The sequence below is a fragment of the Rhincodon typus genome, chromosome 6 (genome assembly GCF_021869965.1).
Source record: "Rhincodon typus isolate 14 chromosome 6, sRhiTyp1.1, whole genome shotgun sequence".
NCBI lineage: Eukaryota > Metazoa > Chordata > Chondrichthyes > Orectolobiformes > Rhincodontidae > Rhincodon > Rhincodon typus.
In genome coordinates this window covers 33,503,703-33,524,557 of record NC_063337.1, presented here as the reverse complement: position 1 = coordinate 33,524,557, position 20,855 = coordinate 33,503,703, and the positions used below count along the sequence as shown (strand labels likewise).

The following is a 20,855-nucleotide window of genomic DNA, read 5'->3' as shown; positions in this document are numbered from 1 at the left end:
AAATACAGGACTATGAACCAGTTAGAAAATTCAAACATAATCTACAGTTACAAAAGTTTTTACCATATGATCCTGAATAAGAATATTGTGTTTTTGCAGCTTAAGGAATTTGAAATGCCATTGATTATTCACTGGGAATAAATTTGAAAGTTTCCAATACTTAGTATTATGAATTAGATACATGATGTGATGTTTCAGAAAATCTGTGCATCAATTAATTTTCATGAAAGATCACATTAGTTGTGTTGTAACACTTTAGGAAACAATAGTAACTGATGAGTTTTTACATAATGCTCTTTTGTACTAATTTTAAGCAACAATTTCTTGTAAACAAAATATATACAAAAAAGTGTAAGGAGGGAAGAGTCAAGTTTTAATTTGATGCTTAAAAATTTACTTTATATCGTTACTCAATTATTAGTGCTATTGTAAAGAGGAAAATATTTGGGACTTTATTCTGCCTCAGCAATGAAAGAGCTAATCACATGCAGAATTTCTCATTTTAAAATGGAGGCTTCGCCTAGGTGATGGTTCCAAATAAACACAAAGAAAGCTTACTCACCTCAGTCTTCCATCATAATAAGCTGGTGTCCCAAATACAATTGTTTTTATAAAAAATGGCTGATTGCAATGATTTTCTTCATAACCACCAACAATACTGAAGCCCCAACTTCCTGAGTTACTCCTCCGAAGAACAATATCATGACTAGTATGAAGGGTGCTGAAAAGAAATGAAACATTACAATGAATGCTAACTGTAGCTCCATTATGTTTTCACTTGACTGCTAAATATTCTTTATCCTTGACATCTATGTCAGAATTCAGGAGAAGGAAGGAAAAAAAAGCACAAACAGGAAGAAAAGAAATGCGTCTCTTGAGTGAATATTAAGATTCTGGAAACTGGAAAAAAAATTCAACATGTAAATCATCCTCAACTGAGTGATCTAAGCCATAATTCTTTCTTTCGGTGTGCAGGTTACTCCATGAGGCAGCTTTGTGGCTGTTCTCAAACTACTGTTCTGAAATCTACTTTAAGTTTGCTGATACGATAGCAAATCTTAAGGAGTATTCTTTACAAAGGCATTCTACCTACCACAGAACAGCAAAGAAAAATAGATTGCACCATCCCTGGTTTAGTTAGTCTAAGTCTTTTGTGCCAAAGACCTCAATCATTGCTGAAACACATAGAAAGACATGATAGATATGAAATGTTGGAAGTTTCTGATCATCAGTGCAGTAAAAAGTAACATTTTGATTTGTAAGGAAGGGGTTTAATGTTGATATAATACTATCCTGTCAAAGGACAAGTAATAATATCACTTTGGGAATCAACTTATAGCAAGACTTAGCCATACAACTATTGTGCTAAATTAATGGCCAGTAGCAGAAGCTCACCATAGGAAATTAGTTTGTAAAAGTTTAGAAATTCCAGTACAGGATACGTTATTCACGAAGAAACAGAACAATTACTGAGCGCAGGAATGAAATTGAGTTTACCCTTCGAGTTCATAAAGAAAGAAAATAAGGATGATCCCCAATGAAACTTGGCAGAATATCATGGCAAGTTGCTACTAAGTAATATATAAATTTGAATGGAAGCAAAATACACATGAACCAAGAATATCCATGAGCCAAAGGGCCAACCCACTAAAGAAACATTATTGGGGTTGATGCAAAAGGTTCAATACCAGGCAAGGACAAGAGTATTTTGGTTTGTCTGCAGTCAGTGTTTTTTCTCTCTGGTCACAATTGGAGTCTTGGTTAAAACACATTGATGGGGAGTTGTACCAAATGTACCAACTTGGCAAATGCAATCCTATGCTTGAATATGTCAAACAAATTGAAAATCCTCACGATGCAACAAGAAATGCCAATTTCATGCACTTCCTTGATATGTAGCGAATATTGAAAATGAAGAACTGGAGAAATTTAAGCAACCATATACCATTCAAGGAGTCCTCATACTCTTTGGACAGAAATGAATTTATAGAAAATTTCTTCAACGTTTCTAAGTTAACACTGAAAAAATCTTATCATCTGTTTAACTTGACTGAATACACAATTCACTCACCTTGGCAATCCTAACCACATGACCCATGATGGTGACCAAGTCGTATCATATTCATTCTCAGTGTTTGTGCTGATTTGCTCATCTGCAACTTGACCCTGCTCTTCTATTGTTTGTACTTCCAGTGCCTTTAGTATAACAACTGGTGAAGCAGCGCTCGTTTTTAGTGTGGCCACGGCTTCACTGTGACTCAGACAGGTTAGGTCAATACCATTGATGCTTAGTAGTATATCTCCTGTTAAAATAACCAGACTTACTTTCAACTTTCTATGTATGTTAGCTTTGGGATACTTGCATTAAATTACACATATCTTAATTTTTCATGTCTTCTGATATTTTCACAAGATCATTCCAGAAAACATTTTGGAAATTGTATCAACAAAAACTAGTTATCCACTAACTTGGGAAAATGTTACTTTTAATTTTTTACTGTGACAGAAACAATAGCTGCTTTGTTGCATTGATTCCTTTGCAGAAATGAGGGGCTGATTCTTTTCTTAACAGTCAGCATAATCGACTCAACAGATATATTTCAGAGCAGAAAAGCTGATCTTAATACATTGGGCTGTATTTTACATAGGTTCAAGGTGTATTGACAGTGTCAAAGTTAGGGCAGGTTCAGTTGTTGGCATGTCCCATACCACTTCATGACCATCAGGCCAATAATCAGGAAGAAAGTTCATCTTACGATAGCTACTGGTCAGTCAGAAGACCAGCAGCTCTCTTCTGCCACCAATGCCACTGGCAGGGGTCCTGCTGCCCTGTAGAAGATGAGCCAGTGGAGCTTGGATGTAGGTAAATATGCACCGGAACAGCAGGTGTGAGGGGAAGGGAAATGTAGGTGAGGATGGACTCTGATGGGGACAGGTTTCCAACAAGTCACTCTGCTCTCTCTTGCATCTCCGACGGCTTGCCAGCTTTTACGGGGACTTGGCACTGGCCTCCCATCGCCACAGGTAAGCGCTGAACAGCACTTAAGGACTTCAATTGGCCTACAGGCAAATGGCTACCTGATGCAATCCCCACTGCAGGTAAAATATACTCCGTAGGAGTGAAAGATACCAGCCATGATCTCAGTCCTCATTATCAAGTTTTGGTGTACACTGTTACAAATGAATGCTCTATCTATCAGCCTATACAACAACTCCTGAAAGATTGCATTTACAAAAGAAAAAGTTACAAATGTCAATCACAAGCAGCCATTCAAAACAAGGCTTGTACAATAATAATGAAGGGCATGGGACCATTCAATTTCTTTCCTTGTTCTCAATTTCAAAATATGTTGGGTGAGGATAGTGTTGTTGTAATGTCACTGGACTAGGAATCCAGGGATTCCGGCTAATGTTCTGGGAACATGGGTTCAAATTCCACCATAGGAGATGGTGAAGTTGAAATTCAATGAAATCTGTAATTAAAAGCTAGTCTAAAAGGTGACCATGTAACCATTGTCAATTGTCATATAAAAACATCTGGTTCATTAATGTCCTTTAAGCAAGAAAATCTGCTGTCCTTACCTGGTCTGGCCTACTTAGAAATGTGGATTCGTACTTCCATTCTGACAGTTCTTTCAGAGCTGACAGAGGAAGGCAAACCATGCCCCTTTTCACAGCTGTCAGCACCTGTATTCTCAAATGTAAAGGTCTTGACAGCCACGTTGACAGCTGCTGGGAGTGTACTGGGAGGGTAGGGTACTGGGAGGATAGGGTGCTAAATAGGTATGGAGCTAGGAAAGTAGGGTGCCAGATGGGGATGGAGTAGAGTACTAGGTGGGTAGGTTGCCAAATGGGTAGGGTGCTAAGTAGGCTTGTGCTAGGTCGCAAGGTGGCAAGGGGTGCAGAAAAATGATGCATTCTTTATAGTAGGTTGGGGTGTGCAGGAGAAATCCAGTCTGAGGGCAGGCTGGAGTTGGGGGTGGAGAGGACGATGAGTGAGGAGGGTTGGTGTTGGGCCTGAGGTTTCAGATCTGGCAGAAGGAGTGGGTTAGGTGATATTAACCCCTTGTGCAGGTGCAAGGGGGTTTAGGGTTTGTGTATTTGGTAGTCTGTGAGCTACATATGGGGTTTGTTTAATTTTCCTTAATTTCATTGGGCCCATCCAAAGTCTCTGGTGAAATGGAGAGTTTGGAGGTAGAGGAATTGCTCAGCAGAAGATCCAATTTCCTGGGCAATTCCTCTATGTTGGAATAGTCCCCTATGTGCATCACCATGTACACTGGCATAACAACAACTATCTGGTTGGTGGAAAATCTGTCCAATACTTTACCAGGCCTACAGAAGTTATAGAAAGTGAAATTCATAGATACATAAAAATCTTGAGAATAGGAGGGTTAATCAGCATTGTAACTTCTTTGAACTGCACTCAAATTCTAGGGTTAAACATGGCAAGCAGAATTTGGTCAATTCCTACTCTGCATGATGTTAACAGGTATGCTACATAATGTAGATGTCAAACTGAATCACCAACGAAGTTCCTGTGGAGCTCTGGCGGTGTGTAGTCTTACCACGTTTGATCCTCCCTTCTCTGTAGAGGCAGCCATGCGGCTGTACACTGGTGACAAAGATTGGCAATTCACCGTTTTTGCTGCCCCGTCCTCCTGCTACAGTCATTCCTAAAGATTCATGAGGTTCTTTCTTTACATTGATCTGTTTTTCTTGACAAGTAACACATTGGGACAGGTCCTGAGGAAATAGGGAAAACTTTTGCTTTCATTCAATGTTTTAAAATATTAAAAACAGGGGTCATCATGAATGAAAACAGAAAATGCATGAGAACCTCAGCAGATCTGGCAGCATCTGTAGAGGGAGAAATAGAGTTAAATTTTTGAGTCCAATTTGACTTTTCTTCAGAAGCCTCCAATATTCACATACTTTGCTTTTATTTGAATCATCATGAATACATTTTTACAGATTCTAAATTATTTGAACTCTACCTTATTTTCACAACTGCTTTATTTAACTCAGGTTAGGAGAGGCAGTGACGTCATAGGAATGTCACTAGACTAGTAACCAAGAATGCTAGGCTAATGGGTTTGAAGCCTACCATGGGAGACGGTGAAAAATGAATTCAGTAATATCTGGAATTAAAAGCTGGCCTCTTAGTGACCATGTGACCACTACTAATTATTGTAAAAACCCATGTGGTTCACTAATGTCCTTTAGAGAAGGAAATCTGCCACCTTTACTTAGTCTGGTACATGCGCCTCCAGATACACAGCAATGTGGTTGACTCTTAAGTTCCCTCTGGGAATCAAATGCTAACTGAGCTATCAATGCCCACACCTCATGAATGAATAAAAGAAACTCATAGATGAATTCTAATGGCTCAATAAACTATCTGCAGCCTTTCTTGTGGTTGACCACACTATCCTCCTCCAAAGCCCTCCTAATGTCAAAGTGGGTGAGATTACCCTCTCTTGATTATATTCCTATCTTTCCAATTGTGGAATAGACAATCTCCAGCATTAGCCTTTTCTCTGAAACAGTTCCTCTGAAAGGTTGCCCAAAAATATGTTCTTGATGGTGTCCTATTTCTCATCTATACACTGCACCTCAGTGACATTATCTGAAAACACATCAGCTTCATGGGTACACTAACAACACTCAGTTCTACCTACTACTAATTCTTTTGACTCCAACCCAGCCTCTTCATTGTCAAATTGTGATTCTGACATCCAGGACTGGATAAGCAAAATGACCTTCAATTAAATACTGGCAAGACTGAAAGCAATGTTTTTATGTTGCAAAGTCAATTCTTAGAATCAAAGAAACCCTACGGAGTGGAAGCAGACCATTCAGCCCAGCAAGTCTGCACCGCCTCTCTGAAGAACATCCCGTCCAGACCCACCCCACTACCCTATCTCTGTAACCCTGCATTTCCCATGGCTAATCCACCTAGCCTACATATCCCTGGACATTACGGGCAACTTAGCATGGCTAATCCACCTAACATGCATATCTGTACATTTAGCTAATAACTCCATCCATCACTATGGCCACTGTTTGAGGCTGACGCAGATCTTTCAATACCTTGTCATCCTATTTGACACTGAGATGTAGTTCTGACCCAGTATGTGTTCCATCACTAAGGTCAACTAATTCTACTTCATAACATTATCTGTCTCCCCTTACCTCAGCTAGGTGTTAGGCGATGGCCTAGTGGTATTATTGCTAGACATTTAATCCAGAAACCCAGGTAATGTTCTGCGCACCTGGGTTCGAATCCCACCATGGCAGATGGTGAAATTTGAATTCAATAATGATCTGGAATTAAGAGTCTAATGATGACAATGAAATTGTTGCTGGTTGTCAGGGAAAAACCCATCTGTTCACTAATATCGTTCAGGGAAGGAAATCTGTCACCCTTACCTCGTCTGATGTACATGTGACTCTGGACACACAACAATATGGTTGACTTGTAACTGCCCTCTGGACAATTAGGGATGGGCAATAAATGCTAGTCTAGCCAGCTAAGTCCACATCCCATGAATGAATAAAATAAAGCTAAAACTTTGTTACCTCAAAATTTGCTTATTTCAAGACTCTTCAGTTATCTGCCAGCTTGCTCATTTTGTGAACTTGAGCTCACACAAAACTCCACAGCATGTATCCTAATTCACACCAAGATCTATTGGCTCATCATCGTCTACATTTGTGCACTGCTGACCTACACTGATTCCTAGCCCAGCAATGCACTTGAACTCTGCCAGTTCTGTAGCCTTCCCACATCTCTGTCCTCCTTTAATTTGGTCTTTTGCAAATCACCAATTTTCATTACTACACCATTCATTGGTATGCCTTTGGTTGCCTAGATACTAAGCTCCTCGTTTCCCTCTCTGAACCTCTTTTCTACCTTCTCCTCCTAAAGATACCTTTTAAAATCCAACTCTAATAAGCTTTTGTATATCTGTTCTAGTACCCTGTTAGATGGCTGGTATCACATTTTGCTTGGCAATAGTCCTGTAAAGTGTCTTCGGACATTTTCCTAACTTAAAGGGGCTATGTCAATATAAGATCTTATTAGTTACTGATTTTTCGTTTTATGGCCCATTCTCCCTGTAAGGGGAATCATAACTGTCAGCTTTCCTAACAAAATTAAGACTACAAGAAAATTTAACAAAAGTTCTGTTATTTTTAAGTTTGGTATTAGAGAATGCAGGGCAGGTTCTGAAATAATACTCAAGTATAGTGATATTCTATAGATCACCATGGATATACAAGTTAGATTTGAGCAATGAAATGTATCACATTGGGAACTGTAAAGTAATTCCTAATGGACAAAGAATATTATCTTGGATAATTACAAATTTGAAGTAAATAATTTTAATTGAATATTTAATATGAAGTGATTGTCAAGCATACTAAAGCTAATAGAGATCATTTCAGAACCATTTTTATAATGCAGCTAATTAGTTAACATCTAACATGTTCATATAATATATATCATGCATTTTAATGAAATTCATTACTGAATTATTTTCTCACTCACCTTTTGAGTACTAGGTCTGCTGTGGTACAGGAGCTGTGTATGCTGGGGCAAATGCTGATTACTCGTGAGAGATCCTGGCTCTCGAATAACATTAGAAAGCTGTTCGTTTGTTCTTCTATAGATTATGAAATGAACTCTCTCGCCACTGGACTGATAAATATGGAAATAAAACATTTACTTATGTATAATTATACTTTATTTTCTGTACTATTCAATAATTCTTAGAATGAAAACATCTCGTAAGGGATGATAGAAGATAGAAAAAGTAAAACGTGAAATTATTGTAATCCATTACATGCCCTTTCATCTCAAACACAATAAAAACAAGATTCAAATTGCAATGAAAGCCTTTTCTGACTCTTGTAACCATTCCAGTTAATATGAATTTGGGAGCATCAATTCAACTCTTAATTGACATACCCCTACAATGCTAGGAGTGGAAGTTTATTTTTGAGGTGGGTATTGGGAGCTTGGTCTTATCCCAAAACTCATCAGTGCCTGCCCACAATAGCTTCACAGTGGAGAATCAGGATGGGCTGGAGTCAGAGATGGCATTCTTGTTAGCAATCCTGAGGCAGAAATGGAAATTGGCAGGGTGGCAATGCAGCTAGGTTAAAACAGCTACTTGTGTTCTGTGGTACATTGGACCAGTTCTGGTGATGGCTGAGACTTCTCATCTTCCTCACCTGTGAAACTTCTCCTCATCATCCAATCCCCTTGAAACTCCCACAACTCCTCAGTCCTCTAACGTCTGTATACCACTCATTCCCAATACCTCCATAACTTCCCATTAACAATAATCAATCACTCAGTATCTACTATACACAGATCACACATGATTTGTAATAATATTGGGAGGTATCTGACAAGCTCACAAAACTGTCAAAATAAACCATCATTCAAAAACTCCTTAAATAACATTGTTGCCGTAACTACTCATAAATCAGCCAAAATAATCAAGCACAGTCTCTTGAACATGTGTCAACACCCTGCTGAGCAAAATTCATAAGTGAGCTGAAAACTGCCAAATAGTCATAATGAAATTCGAATGTATAACTGTATAAACAGCCTCTGATGTGTAGAATTGATTAAAGGGTTTGAAGCTCAGCCAAGCATGCAGTATCAGATTCCATTCAATAATGATTGTAACTGTACCAATAAAAGCTCCACAGCTGATTACATTGAAACATTCAGAGCCAGCTTTAAGCCCAGCCTTCTGTCTAAGCTTAGAAACAATCAAAGAAATTTGACTGTTAATATAAGCTGAATGTCACTGAAAAAATGAAGGCAAAGGGGAGAACTGACACTGTTACTTCTGAAGTTTAATGATGTGTAATGCAGAAGATCATTAAGTTACTGTTCAATTTAATGGTCACCTACCTTTTCAAAACTAAGCCCTATCATCAACTATTGTATTATAAACATATATTACTTATCAGACAGCATTTAATTAAGACATACAAATTCCTGACTCAAAACCAGCAACCCCCACCAACAGTTCATAATATTCTAAGCTGGTGTGAAGTATAGTGCCTTCAAAAGTTGGACCAAAAACCTGACAATTGAAGAAAGTTTTGAAATGAAAACTTCAACTATGGAGCCAGTAATGTCAGGATAGCAAGATGTGGGCTCACAACCTGCCTTCTTATTTAATGATGTAAAAAAATTGCGAGTAATGGGAACGGTAGCAAGAAACTCAGAATCAAGTTCTGCCTGCTGTTTTCAAAAGCCCATCCAAAGTGGGTTGATCTGTATCCGGAATGGGAAAATCTAGCCCAAAGTTTCCACTTGCATGATCAGTGCATTTCTCATAGTTCAAATAGCTTTTGGCTTATTTCCCAAAATATATTCTGTTGTCTTCTTTACAATCTCAAACTGAAAAGGAGAAAAGAAACTATGCTGTAAGTGTCCAAACTTTAACAGCCTTGTGGATTTATTGGAAGTAAGTCATTGTATCAGAGTGATTGAATCGATATAGTTCATGTAAGAAATGTCATGCTGGTACTACAAGAGTTGCTTTGCTGATGTTAGGACTAATGTACAATGTAGGGACGTAGTGGAGTGAACTTCAATCTGCATCTGGTTGTACTAACACTGTTCTAGAGATTGTTTTGCCTGCTTAATCCTGCCCTGGGAATATCAGGATACCAACATTCAGTATCATGGATTTAGAGAATAATTCATTAGCACTTATAATTCATTAGCACTTATATCTCTTAGCTTGATGAGCCAGCTTAAAAGAAAAAAAATTAGGATTAAAAACCTGAACAATAGTTGCACCAGGTTTTACTTCACCATGTTCTTATTGTTTGTCTATTACAAAATCGTGTCATATTTTTGTAAAACTTCCAATTACACAAAATTATACTTTCGGTTTTATTACTGTAATTGTTCAGACTATAATTACAAGTAGCACTGCAGCGTGGAGATTAACATCCATGCAATGTCAAGCTAAATATGTATGTATACACCCACATATCTGATGCAATAAAATAATTTTACCTGTATAATTTGAGCTGCAACTTCAGGTGTTCCATGCTTCAGGTCATGTCCATTTATGGCAAGTACCTGGTCATTGCTGCACAATCTCCCATCCTGGGCAGCCAAACCACCTTCCAGAACATCCAGGATGAAGATGCCTGTTTCATCTGTCCTACGAACTAACTTAATACCAAGTTGTTCACTAGAATCTCTTTTAAACAAAGTCACATGTAAGCCATTTTCTCTCATGCAGCTGCCATCAGGGTAGATATTTGTTCGAACACCAAAGCGTCTCTCCCTTAGAACAGTGAGATGTAGAGTAGAGCAAGGCTGTGTAAACACAGACCTAGCATAGTTGTGAGGTACATTGCTGATATCAACACCATTCACCTGGAAAAATGTTGAAAAAAGTTTGGCATTCTATTTCATGCTTACAGGATATTAAGAAAAGCATGATCAGCACAACAAAACATATCAATTATTGCCTTATGAAGCCATACATATATCTCATATCGTGTGTGTTCAGTCTGAAGATAGGATTTTGGCTCATTTTCTGCTGATTTTGTTCATTTGGAAGGGAGAACAAAATGAACAGTATTATTTAAACGGAGAAAAACAGCAGAAATATACAAAGCAAAGGGACTCGGGGATATCTGTGCACAAAACACAAAAAGCTAGTACACAGGTGCAGCAGATAATCAGGAAGGCTAACAGAACATGGCCCTTATTTCAAGGATGACAGTATAAGAGTAGGGAAGTCTTACTGTAACTGTACAAGGTGCCGGTGAGACTACATCCAGAGTACTGTAAGCAGGTTTAGTCCCCTTATTTAAGAAAATATATTATTTCATTCAAGAAATTTAGAAAAGGTTCACTAGCCTGATACCCAGGTTGGAGGAATTGTTTTATGAGCAAAGGTTAACCAAGTTGGGACTCTATTCAGTGGAACGTAGAACAATGATAGGTGATCTCATTGAAACATATAGGATTCTGAAGGGGTTTGGCAGGGCAAATGCTGAGAGGATCTTTCTCCTTATGGGAGAGGGTAGGACTAGAGGGCATAGTCTCAGAATTAAGGGGTACCAACTTACGACTGAAATGAGGAGGAATTTTTCTCTCAGAAGGTTTAGAATCTTCGGAACTCCTTGCCATAGAGAGCTGTGGGGGAAGAGTCCTGTGTATATTTTGATAAAGAGATCAACAGGAGAATCATGGATTATGAGGAAGGGGGAGGAAAGCGGACATGAGTGTTAGATCAGTCACAATCCTATTGAATGGCGGAACAGGTTAGAGGGGCTGAATGCCCTACTCCTGCTCCCATTTCTTAGGTCTTATGGTCTTTTAGTCCTGTGTCATTTTCTTACAGTTTTTGTCCTGGTGACTTGCCATTGCCTCTGCTCTCAGCGGCAGACGAATGAGACGAGTGTCAGGTCTATATTAGCTGGCACAGGAATCAAACTAGCCCTGTTGGCACGGTTCTGAACCATACACTAGCCATCTGAACAACTGAGCTATCAATTTATAACCTCCAACCCATAGATGGGAAAATAATTGGTGAGGAGGATGCAACAGAATACAAAGGGATATAGATTGGTTGACTGAATGAGCAAGAATGTGGCTGATAAAATACGTTGTAGCAAAGCACAGAGCTAATCATAGTGTGATGCAAAAAAGAATTAAATTTACATCAGGTTTGACTGTCACAAAAAAAAGTCAGAAAGTCAGCTATTTGCTATAATGGACAACCAATCTGCAACAGTTTTGCGTTAGGCAAAGTTGTAAATTATGTCTTGGTTTCCTCATTTTAACATTAGATTTGGAGACAAAAATCAATGTAAGAAAAACAGAACTGCTTTAACAAATGCACAATTGTATAGTATATATGCTATCAGCACTGTCATGCTTAAAGATCAAAAGCACTTATTGGAGTTTGGAGTTTCAAGGCTGCTTTATGTTTCAAAGGGTTACATCTAGTTTTATAGCCTAGCCAATATTTTAATCATCATAATTTCTGAACAAATATCTTTTGGTCAGCTTTCAACAGGTTTGTGAAGTTTGATTAGTTTAAGGAGAATTAACTTTGTTGATAAAGTGGATTTAAGGGTTTGGGATAGAGTGGGGGTAGGGGGTTAGTGGCATGATAATTATGTCACTTGAATGGTAATCCAGAACCCCAGGTTAATGTTCTGGGTACACGGGCTGGAATCTCACCACTGCAAATGGTGAAATTTGAATTCAATACAAATCTAGAATAAAAAGATAGCCTAACAGTGAAGATTGTGATAAAGACCCTTCTGGTTCACTAACGTTAATTAGGACAGGAAATCTGCCATCCTGACCTGGAATGGCCTACATGTGACTCTAGACAACAAGGTGCAGAGCCGGATGAACACAGCAGGCCAAGCAGCATCATAGGCTGCTTGGCCTGCTGTGTTCATCCAGCTCTGCACCTTGTTGTCTCGGATTCTCCAGCATCTGCAGTTCCTACTATCTGTGACTCTAGACTTTAGAGAATTAGGAACAGGGAATAAATGCAGACTGTGCCAGCATCAGCCACATCCTGTGACTGAAAAAAAGACTTAAATGTGTGTGCGAGAGATTGAGTCTGCAGTTTGCTAATATGAAAGTTTTATAATTCACCTATTTCTCACCTCATTAAAGCATTCAATCATAGAAAGGATCTAATCTGATATACTGCTCCAAGTAACAATCCGTTGACAAGGTAATTTCTAATTGATTGGGTACCTGGTAAGTTCAGATATTCAAAATGATAGTTCACCATAATGATAAGGCAATGAATTAAATTTACAATAGTTCTAGTACCAAAGGGAACATTAGAATATTTATTTTGACATCCTAACTGGAAATTGGTTGGAGCAGTTGATAGATGGAGAAAGTGTTCTTGACAAAACACAGCAAGAATTTTCAGTTTAACTGCATCTTATACTGAAACAAAAATAGAGATTGCTGGAAAAGCTCAGCAGGTCTGGCAGCATCTATGAAGAGAAATCAGAGTTAATGTTTCGGGTCCAGTGACCCTTCCTCAGAACTGAGGTGTTCTGAGGAAGGGTCACCAGATCCGAAACATTAACTCTTTATTTCTTTTCACACATGCTGCCAGACCTACTGAGGTTTTCCAGAAATCTCTATTTTTTATTCTGATTTACAGCACTCACAGTACTTTCAGTTTTTACATCTTATACTGAGCCTAATTTACTTTCAAACAATTCAAAATAAATCATGTAAACAATTTTTATCTCATTACCTGCAATATTTGATCACCAGAAAGAAGCCTTCCATCTTTTGCAACAATACTATCTTGGTAAACTTCCTGAATTACGATATTTATTAAGGGGGTTTCATTTCCACCTACAATACTCAGACCTAGCTCCATACAGGGATTGACTCTGTGGATTTCAATACTGGTAATCTCTCCTTCAGGCAGACTAGGTAGCTTTGATAGTGCTGCAATTAAAAAAAATTCAAACAAGTACAATTAAACCACTAACTCAATTTTTCAATAAATTATCACTCAGTGTTTTTAAAATTCTTTCTATATGAGTAAGTATATACTTATAGTTTAACTACACAGCAAAGCACATGGGATAGAGTGGTAGTTTGTTTATGTTTTTAAATTAGTTGCTTTCCATTTTTAGACATGCATCCAGAAATGTACCATGTGCAAGTCTAATTCTTTGCCGAGGACAAGGAAGAGAGGTTATAATGTAAATTATCACAGGAGGTAATCTTAATTAATTTGGAAGAGTATGTAGAATCATAGAATAGAATGATAAAATTGCTACAGTGCACATAAAAGTGTAATAATATATTCTGCTTGAGACTTGGAGAGCAGGATTTTTAAAGCTATTGGAAAAGAAGAGATTACAGTGAAATAAATAGGACAACACAATTAGGAGTGAAAAGAAATGAACATAATTATGACATATTGTGATATGTAAAATACAATTTTATAGTGGGCAAGGGATTAAAAATATTAAGAGGTTAATGTTGTGTGGAGCTGGAGGAACACCGCAGTCCCGACCCGAAATGTCAACTTTCCTGCTCCTCTGATGCTGCTTGGCCTGCAGTGCTCCTCCAGCTCCACACTGTGTTATCTCTGACTCCAGCATTGGCAGTTCTTACTAGCTCTAAGAGGGTAATGTTAGTCTTTTTCTTAAAAAATTGAAATGTACCAGAATAACTGTACCGGAATTGAATGGAAGTATTTGAATGCTCCAGTATGTTAACTAAAATTAGGCAGGTAATAATAGCAAAATAAGGAGTGACATGATATAATAGCATTTACAGAAAACATGGATTAAACATGAAAAGGACTAGGAATTTAATACTTCTGGATGTAACAGACAGATTTTGAGGTCAGCATCAAAGAGACGGCACTTAAGCTGACAGCAAAGAAAACTCCTCACAATGATCTTTCCCAAAATCAGTTTGAATCTGGTGCCAAGTCAAGGTAATATCCAAGCCATTAGCAACACCAATATCGGCATGCAGCATAGGTAGCCAATCACACTGAAGTACTCTAACAAATAGTAAACCAGAAAGTAAAAACAACTGAAATTTTCCACTTTTGATTGAAATTTTACAGACAGCATAATTGATTATTAAGAACTGGACATGGGATTGAAACAAAAACAGAGATGGACTTTTAAATGAAATTTTAAACCAATATTTTCATGATAACGGAGAAACTTAACATTCAACAAATGTAAGATTAGTTTTTCAGGTACAACAAAGCTGTTCAGCAATTATTATGCACGTAATGGGCAAAATCTTATTTCTTTTAGATTAAGTGTGGACACTCAATGTGGATTACATTTTTGCCATGTAATTATGTTTTTCTAAACTCATCATATATGCGTGCATAGTAAAAACATGAAATTTTACAAGCAGTACTGAACCCGCACTAGGACATTCTGGATTCTAACTTAAGGATGCATGGTTTAAAGGCATTCAGAAAACACTATACTGTCTGCAACCCAAAGCATCATTCAACCTTTGCTCATCACTCCCATCCACCCCTGAAGTTGTCATAGGCCAGGTAAAAATAGCACCACACCAAGGAACACCTCCGTAGGAGGTTCTATTGAAGGCTATCCAGGACACAAGGAAATTTATTTTTGTCAGGGATGACAATAGGAGGCCAACCTGACTGATGAAGCCAGTCTGATCAGACGTGTTTCTGGGGATCAGTGGTTCATGAGTACAGAAGAGAATTTGCTTCCATTGCCAGAAGAGGATGTATAATCTGCTGCGGTCCACTAATATTTGTACAACTGTCTACTTGATATGTCATGTCCCTACAGATGAGTTAGCATTGCAAGTTTGCCCGACCAGAGGGCTGTCACACACAAATTAAGTGCCTGGGATCTACATCAGATGCCTCATGTATAATCAATCTCTGTTACTGCACTGCAGCTACCAATGTAGCTTGACTGGCTCTACAGTGGTACTGTCTCTCACACATCTGCTAGGATATACACTTAAAACACAAAGCAGTTAAAACATTCAACAGCTCACGCGTCAACATGTCACTGATCTTGTTTCACAACTAGGAGTGCATACACATTGAATAGCTTCTCACCAAAGGCTTACACAGGACAGGACATGACCTCAGAACGTGGTTTCAGGAAGAACACCTCATAGTACCTTAGGCACATGCATTGTCTAACATGTTACTGGCTTGCATCAACTGTAGTTCTGCAATGACATGGAGCTGCCTTTCATTAAGAACACTTTGACACTTAACATTACCCATTCCACATTCTTCTTTTCTTACTAAGAAGACTCACAATCACTACCTGTATCTATAAATGTAGCCATAGTGCTCATGTACCATGCTAATGTAACAACACTGCTCTTCTTCAGGGGAGGAATGTGTATACTAATTCCCCAGCACAATCCGTGTGGAGAGAAAGTCACATTTTCATATTGAGGATACCCTTCATTGTGTTGTGTGACACAATCACCATGCTAAATGGGACAGACTTCAATCAGAACTAGCAGTTCAAAATTGGGCAACCATGAGGTAATGTGGGCCATCAGGAGGAGCAGAATTATATTGAACCATAATTGTTAATCAATCTCCCACTCTACCAGTAGTGCCATCAAATTGGGTAATCAAATCTGATTCAATGAGGGGTGCAGGAGAGCTTGTCAGGAGCAACACCAGGCATACCTAAAAAATGAGGTGTCATCCTGGTGAAGCTACACACAGGACAACTTACAAGTCCAACAGAGGAAGCAGCATGAAATAGACAAAGCTAAACAATCCGACATGCAGATTAGATCTAAGCTTTGCAATCCCTCCACATCCAGCTATCAATGGCAGCAGATATTTCCATAAGTATTCCCATTCTTAATAACAGGCAATCAATGTAAAAGATAAGGTGGACGCATTTGTATCCATTTTCAGCCAGAAGTTTCAAGTGGATGATTCATCTTGACTTCCTCCTGAATTCCCCAGCATTACAGATGTCAGCATTCAACCTTTTCAATTCATTCCACATGACATCAAGAAATGAAAGAAGGCACTAAATAATGGTGCTTTAAAAGTTCTAGGCTGGACAACACTCCAGCAATAGAACTGAAAATTTGTACTCAAAAACTAGCTGGGCTCCTAACCAAGCTTTCTCTGCACAGATACAACCCTGGCATCTGCCCAACACTGTGTAAAATTGTGCAGGTATGCTGTGTCCACAATAAACAAGACAAAACTAACCCAACCAATTGCTCCCCTACCAGTCCACTTTTGATCATCAGTAAAATGATGAAAGGTTCATTAACAGTGCTATTAAGTGGCACTTGCTCGGCAATAAACTGCTTATTGGCCCTGGTGAAAGCTAAACTGAACAGCTCTTAGTTCATGACTTCTTTACAGCCTTGATCCAAACATGGAAAAAAGGGGTTGGGGGCAGGTGGAGGGTACGATTTGATGGAGATGGTAGAAAACACTCCTAGTCTTCCTGGCTGACAAGCAGAGCTACAAAAAAAACAAGTCATCTATTGAGTCTGACTGCTCCTCTCACCCTTTAGCTGCTGAGTTTACTGAGACCTAGCTTTAAATTTAATTCACTGCCAAGATAGCAAGAATGAAATCTCATTGATCTCCTTAGGGGAGAGAAGATCAAGAGAAGAGTCTAAAATCATGAAGGGCTTGGACAGAGTAATTAAAAAGAAATGGATTCCGATGGTTGAAATAACCAATAACCAGAGTTAAGATGAATGCCAAAAGAATTGGAAGCAACACAATAGCTTTTTTACATAATAAGTGGTTAAAGTTTGAAATGGTCTGCCAAGTAGGATTTTGTAAAGGAACAGGATTAGCTTTATTGCTCTTTGAATGGTGATACAAATTCATGGGCTGAAGAGCCTCATTTTATGCTATTCTCATCCATATCAATCTGACTTATGGATTACAATTATGGATCTGCCTTTGCAGAATGGATTACTTTGGTACTCCAAAACACACTGCAGTCAAAACAGAAGTAGACATGTTTACGGTGAGTTAAAACATAGGTTTCATAAGAATGCTATTCAGCTCGCCAAATATCTTCTCACTCATCATGAGTTCTGGGGTTGAAATTCTCCTCAGAATTTACAGCACAAAAATTGGCTATTGGTTATGAGTGTCTCCTCTCATACATTTTCATCTAACCCCAAAAAGCTTATGCTTCAGTCAGGAGGACGGTGGAACAGACAAAGTAAAACAAATAGAACATTACCACAATATTCCAACATATTGAGAGGATTTCATTCTTGATTGCATGTTGTGCTGAGAATTGATTTGATAGCAAACTAAATTTTTTTCCAGATTGTGAGTACCAAACTAGATGGTGCACCACAGATTCAGCGATGAACCATTTCTGATGATCAAATAATTGAGGATCTTGTTATACTTTATAGTAGGCATTTTTAAAGTCAGAATCTGATTTGGGTCTAAATAATATGTCTTTAGCTTATAGCTGAAGCAAGAAACATTTTACTGGAAGCAGTAAACACATGGTATACAGCACAGTGTTTCAAACGGCGCAGATACTTACAGATCAGATAAGATTGAATCTCAGAACTGGTGGATTCATTGCTGGTTACTGGAAAACATGCAATGCTACTTGCAAAAACAAAATGCACTGTTCATACTTGGCTAACCATTAAAATTTATAGATGGCCAAATTTTCTTTCAGTATAACTTGTTACCATGCCCAAACAAAGCACGAACAGTATTCAATGAAAAATTGTGAGAATTGTCAAAACATTAATTACTATTACTATGTGCAGGAGACAAGAATTCTCAAAACATTTAAGCACTATTTAGATGAGCACTTGAAACACCACAAGGCCAAGTGTTTGAAAATAAGAATAGAATAAATGGATGTGAATAGCCTTGTTTGCTATCTTTGATATTTTTCACCAGATACCAGTAAAGCTCCATGCATATTGAACTCATGCATTCTTTGCACAGCAATTGCTATGAAGCTGTAATACTCTGCCACCATAGTATTAGTCAAGTTCTTGATAAATGTATGGACGGCCGAATATGGTAAATGTCCCCTTGGGTGGTTTGGACGGATCCTTAAATATGGAAGTCTCAGTCTGTTGTAATTTTCATTTCTATGGGATGAAGTTGTCCAGTCCAGCTATAGTCAACAATAGGTGGGAAAATTCTAATAGTTTGCCTTGTGAAGCATAGATAGTGATTCTTCACCTGCACAAAACTTTTCTTCCACTTACACAATTAATTCTCTCTCTTTTCTTATGCAGGCAAGGCAGTACACAACAAACCTTCACATAGAGGCCGAGACTCTCAGTTCTGTCTCCACTTCTAAGGAGGAAGCCATGAAATCCTCACAGAATATATTGCTAAGTCTTCCACCTGCTCAGAGACTTTCAACTTAATGCATATTCTATCTAGATTAGATTCAGGAGCACATTCCGGTGAGCATGTAACTGAAATATCTGTGCAGCTAGTAGAGGAAGAAATGACCCAGATCTCTGGCAATCTGAAAACTGCTAGAGACCAGACACCTGCTCAGCTCCAGGCAGAAGGGATCCCATAGTCTTAGCCATTATTGACTTTGTCAAAATGTACAAATAGGCACAGGAGTTGCACGCATGTTTGTCAGAGACAGTCAGCAAACTGGATCAAAGGATGAAGAAGTCCACCAACGTCACCTGTACTGTGCTGGCTTCAGCATTATTGCATCTGACTGTCCCGATATAGGCAGTGGCGATCACCATGGAGAGACAATACCAACCACTCAGTCTGCCAGATATATGCACAAACTGGCACTGCATTATTTTGGCTGTAGGTGTTCTGCAGCAATGACAGGGTGAGAAGAGATGAAGGATCTCAAATTCACTCCAGGTGTCCTTTCCTCTCAGAGATGGGGTGGTGTCAACAGGGACTCAGAGGGAACAAAACTACAAAAAAACCCCAGAAGCTTCTTTTCAGGACACTCCAGAGGTATCTGGTCCCTCCACCTCCCTCATGACTGTGCTTCAGAAGCCTGCAGAAATCCAAGTTAAGAAGAATGAAGAGAGACAACAAGGTGCAGGGCTGGATGAACACAGCAGGCCAAGCAGCATCATAGGAGCAGAGAGGCTTAGAAAGAACCTGCTTTGCGCATGGAGTCTTTCTGAATTTTTTTGTTGAAAGAAACAATGTATTCTACAGGATTGAATGTATTCATTGAACTGCTGTTGTGTCTTTTTTTATCAGTGAAGTCTCAGTTCTCTCCCAAACCTGGAAGTTTCTGCCTAATATTTTTGACCAAACTTGATTTTGTGAGATTAATTTACCCAATTTGACAATATCAGTCAACCGTTTTGATAGGGATATTTGTCTTTTCCTTTTACAGTTATTGCCTCATAGCTTTCTTCAGATAATTCTTGATTTGTATGGCTCAATATTACAGTAAGGAAAATTCCATATTTCTTTCTTATACATAATAGTAAGGATGTAAAAATTGGTCCAAAATCACTTGCAAAATCATGGTTTAATAAACAAGATATTGTCACACATATTGGTTTTGAATAATACATGCACACTGCAATGTGCAGAAAGCTGAACTAAACCCAATATCTCACAAGAAATTTGCAAACTAGTAAGTAAAATCTATTAAATATTAAATTTAATAAAATAGAACACATATTTCATTGTGACCTACTTAAGCAGGGGTTTTAATGCAAAACATATTTCAAATATAAGGCTTCACACTGTATGATTCCCATTAGCTACTACATATTGTTACAAATACTGAGGAATTTTTCATGCATTTTTTTCTCAGTAACTGACATTGCTAATGTCCAAAATAAGGACTTAAACAAACAATTACACATTATTATATACATTTATTCAATTCCCATTTGCATCACAAATTTTTATGTGTACAATTTGGTATTCATCGCAAAACCTGAGCTTGTATTTGATACTTGTTCCCAAACCTGATTTAGCGAGTATAATTCATCCAATACCTCAGGTGGAATCAGTATAATTCAGTCAGCTGTACTATTCAGATATTTTTATTTTCCTCGGAGTACATGGGGAAGGCAATGGCCTGGTGGTATTATTGCTGCACTGTTAATCCAGAGGCCCAGACAGCATTCTGCAGGCCTGGGTTCAAACCCCACCACAGCAGAAGGTGGAATTTGAATTCAATGAAATATCTGGAATTAAAAATCCTATGATGACCATGAATCCATTGTCAACAGTCAGGGAAAAACTCATCTGGTTTACTGGTGTCCTTTAGGGAAGGAAACTGCCATCCTTACCTGGTCTGGTCTACATGTGACTCCAGATCCATAG

The 20,855-nt window shown here is 38.4% G+C and overlaps 1 protein-coding gene across 4 annotated transcripts in view; it reads right to left on the bottom strand.

Moving 5' to 3' along the window:
• lnx2a (ligand of numb-protein X 2a) overlaps nt 1-20,855 on the bottom strand; it is a 123,375-nt gene that overhangs the window by 5,358 nt on the left and 97,162 nt on the right. For 3 of the 4 annotated variants that reach the window (XM_048597650.1, XM_048597652.1, XM_048597651.1), the window contains exons 4-9: nt 13,299-13,498; nt 10,055-10,423; nt 7,553-7,702; nt 4,569-4,746; nt 2,072-2,303; nt 563-721 (exon numbers count right to left, since the gene is read on the bottom strand). In XM_048597650.1, coding sequence (XP_048453607.1) covers nt 563-721; nt 2,072-2,303; nt 4,569-4,746; nt 7,553-7,702; nt 10,055-10,423; nt 13,299-13,498 — 1,288 coding nt within the window. The remainder of the gene's footprint in view (nt 1-562; nt 722-2,071; nt 2,304-4,568; nt 4,747-7,552; nt 7,703-10,054; nt 10,424-13,298; nt 13,499-20,855) is intronic. The other variant, XM_048597653.1, reaches the window with a different exon arrangement.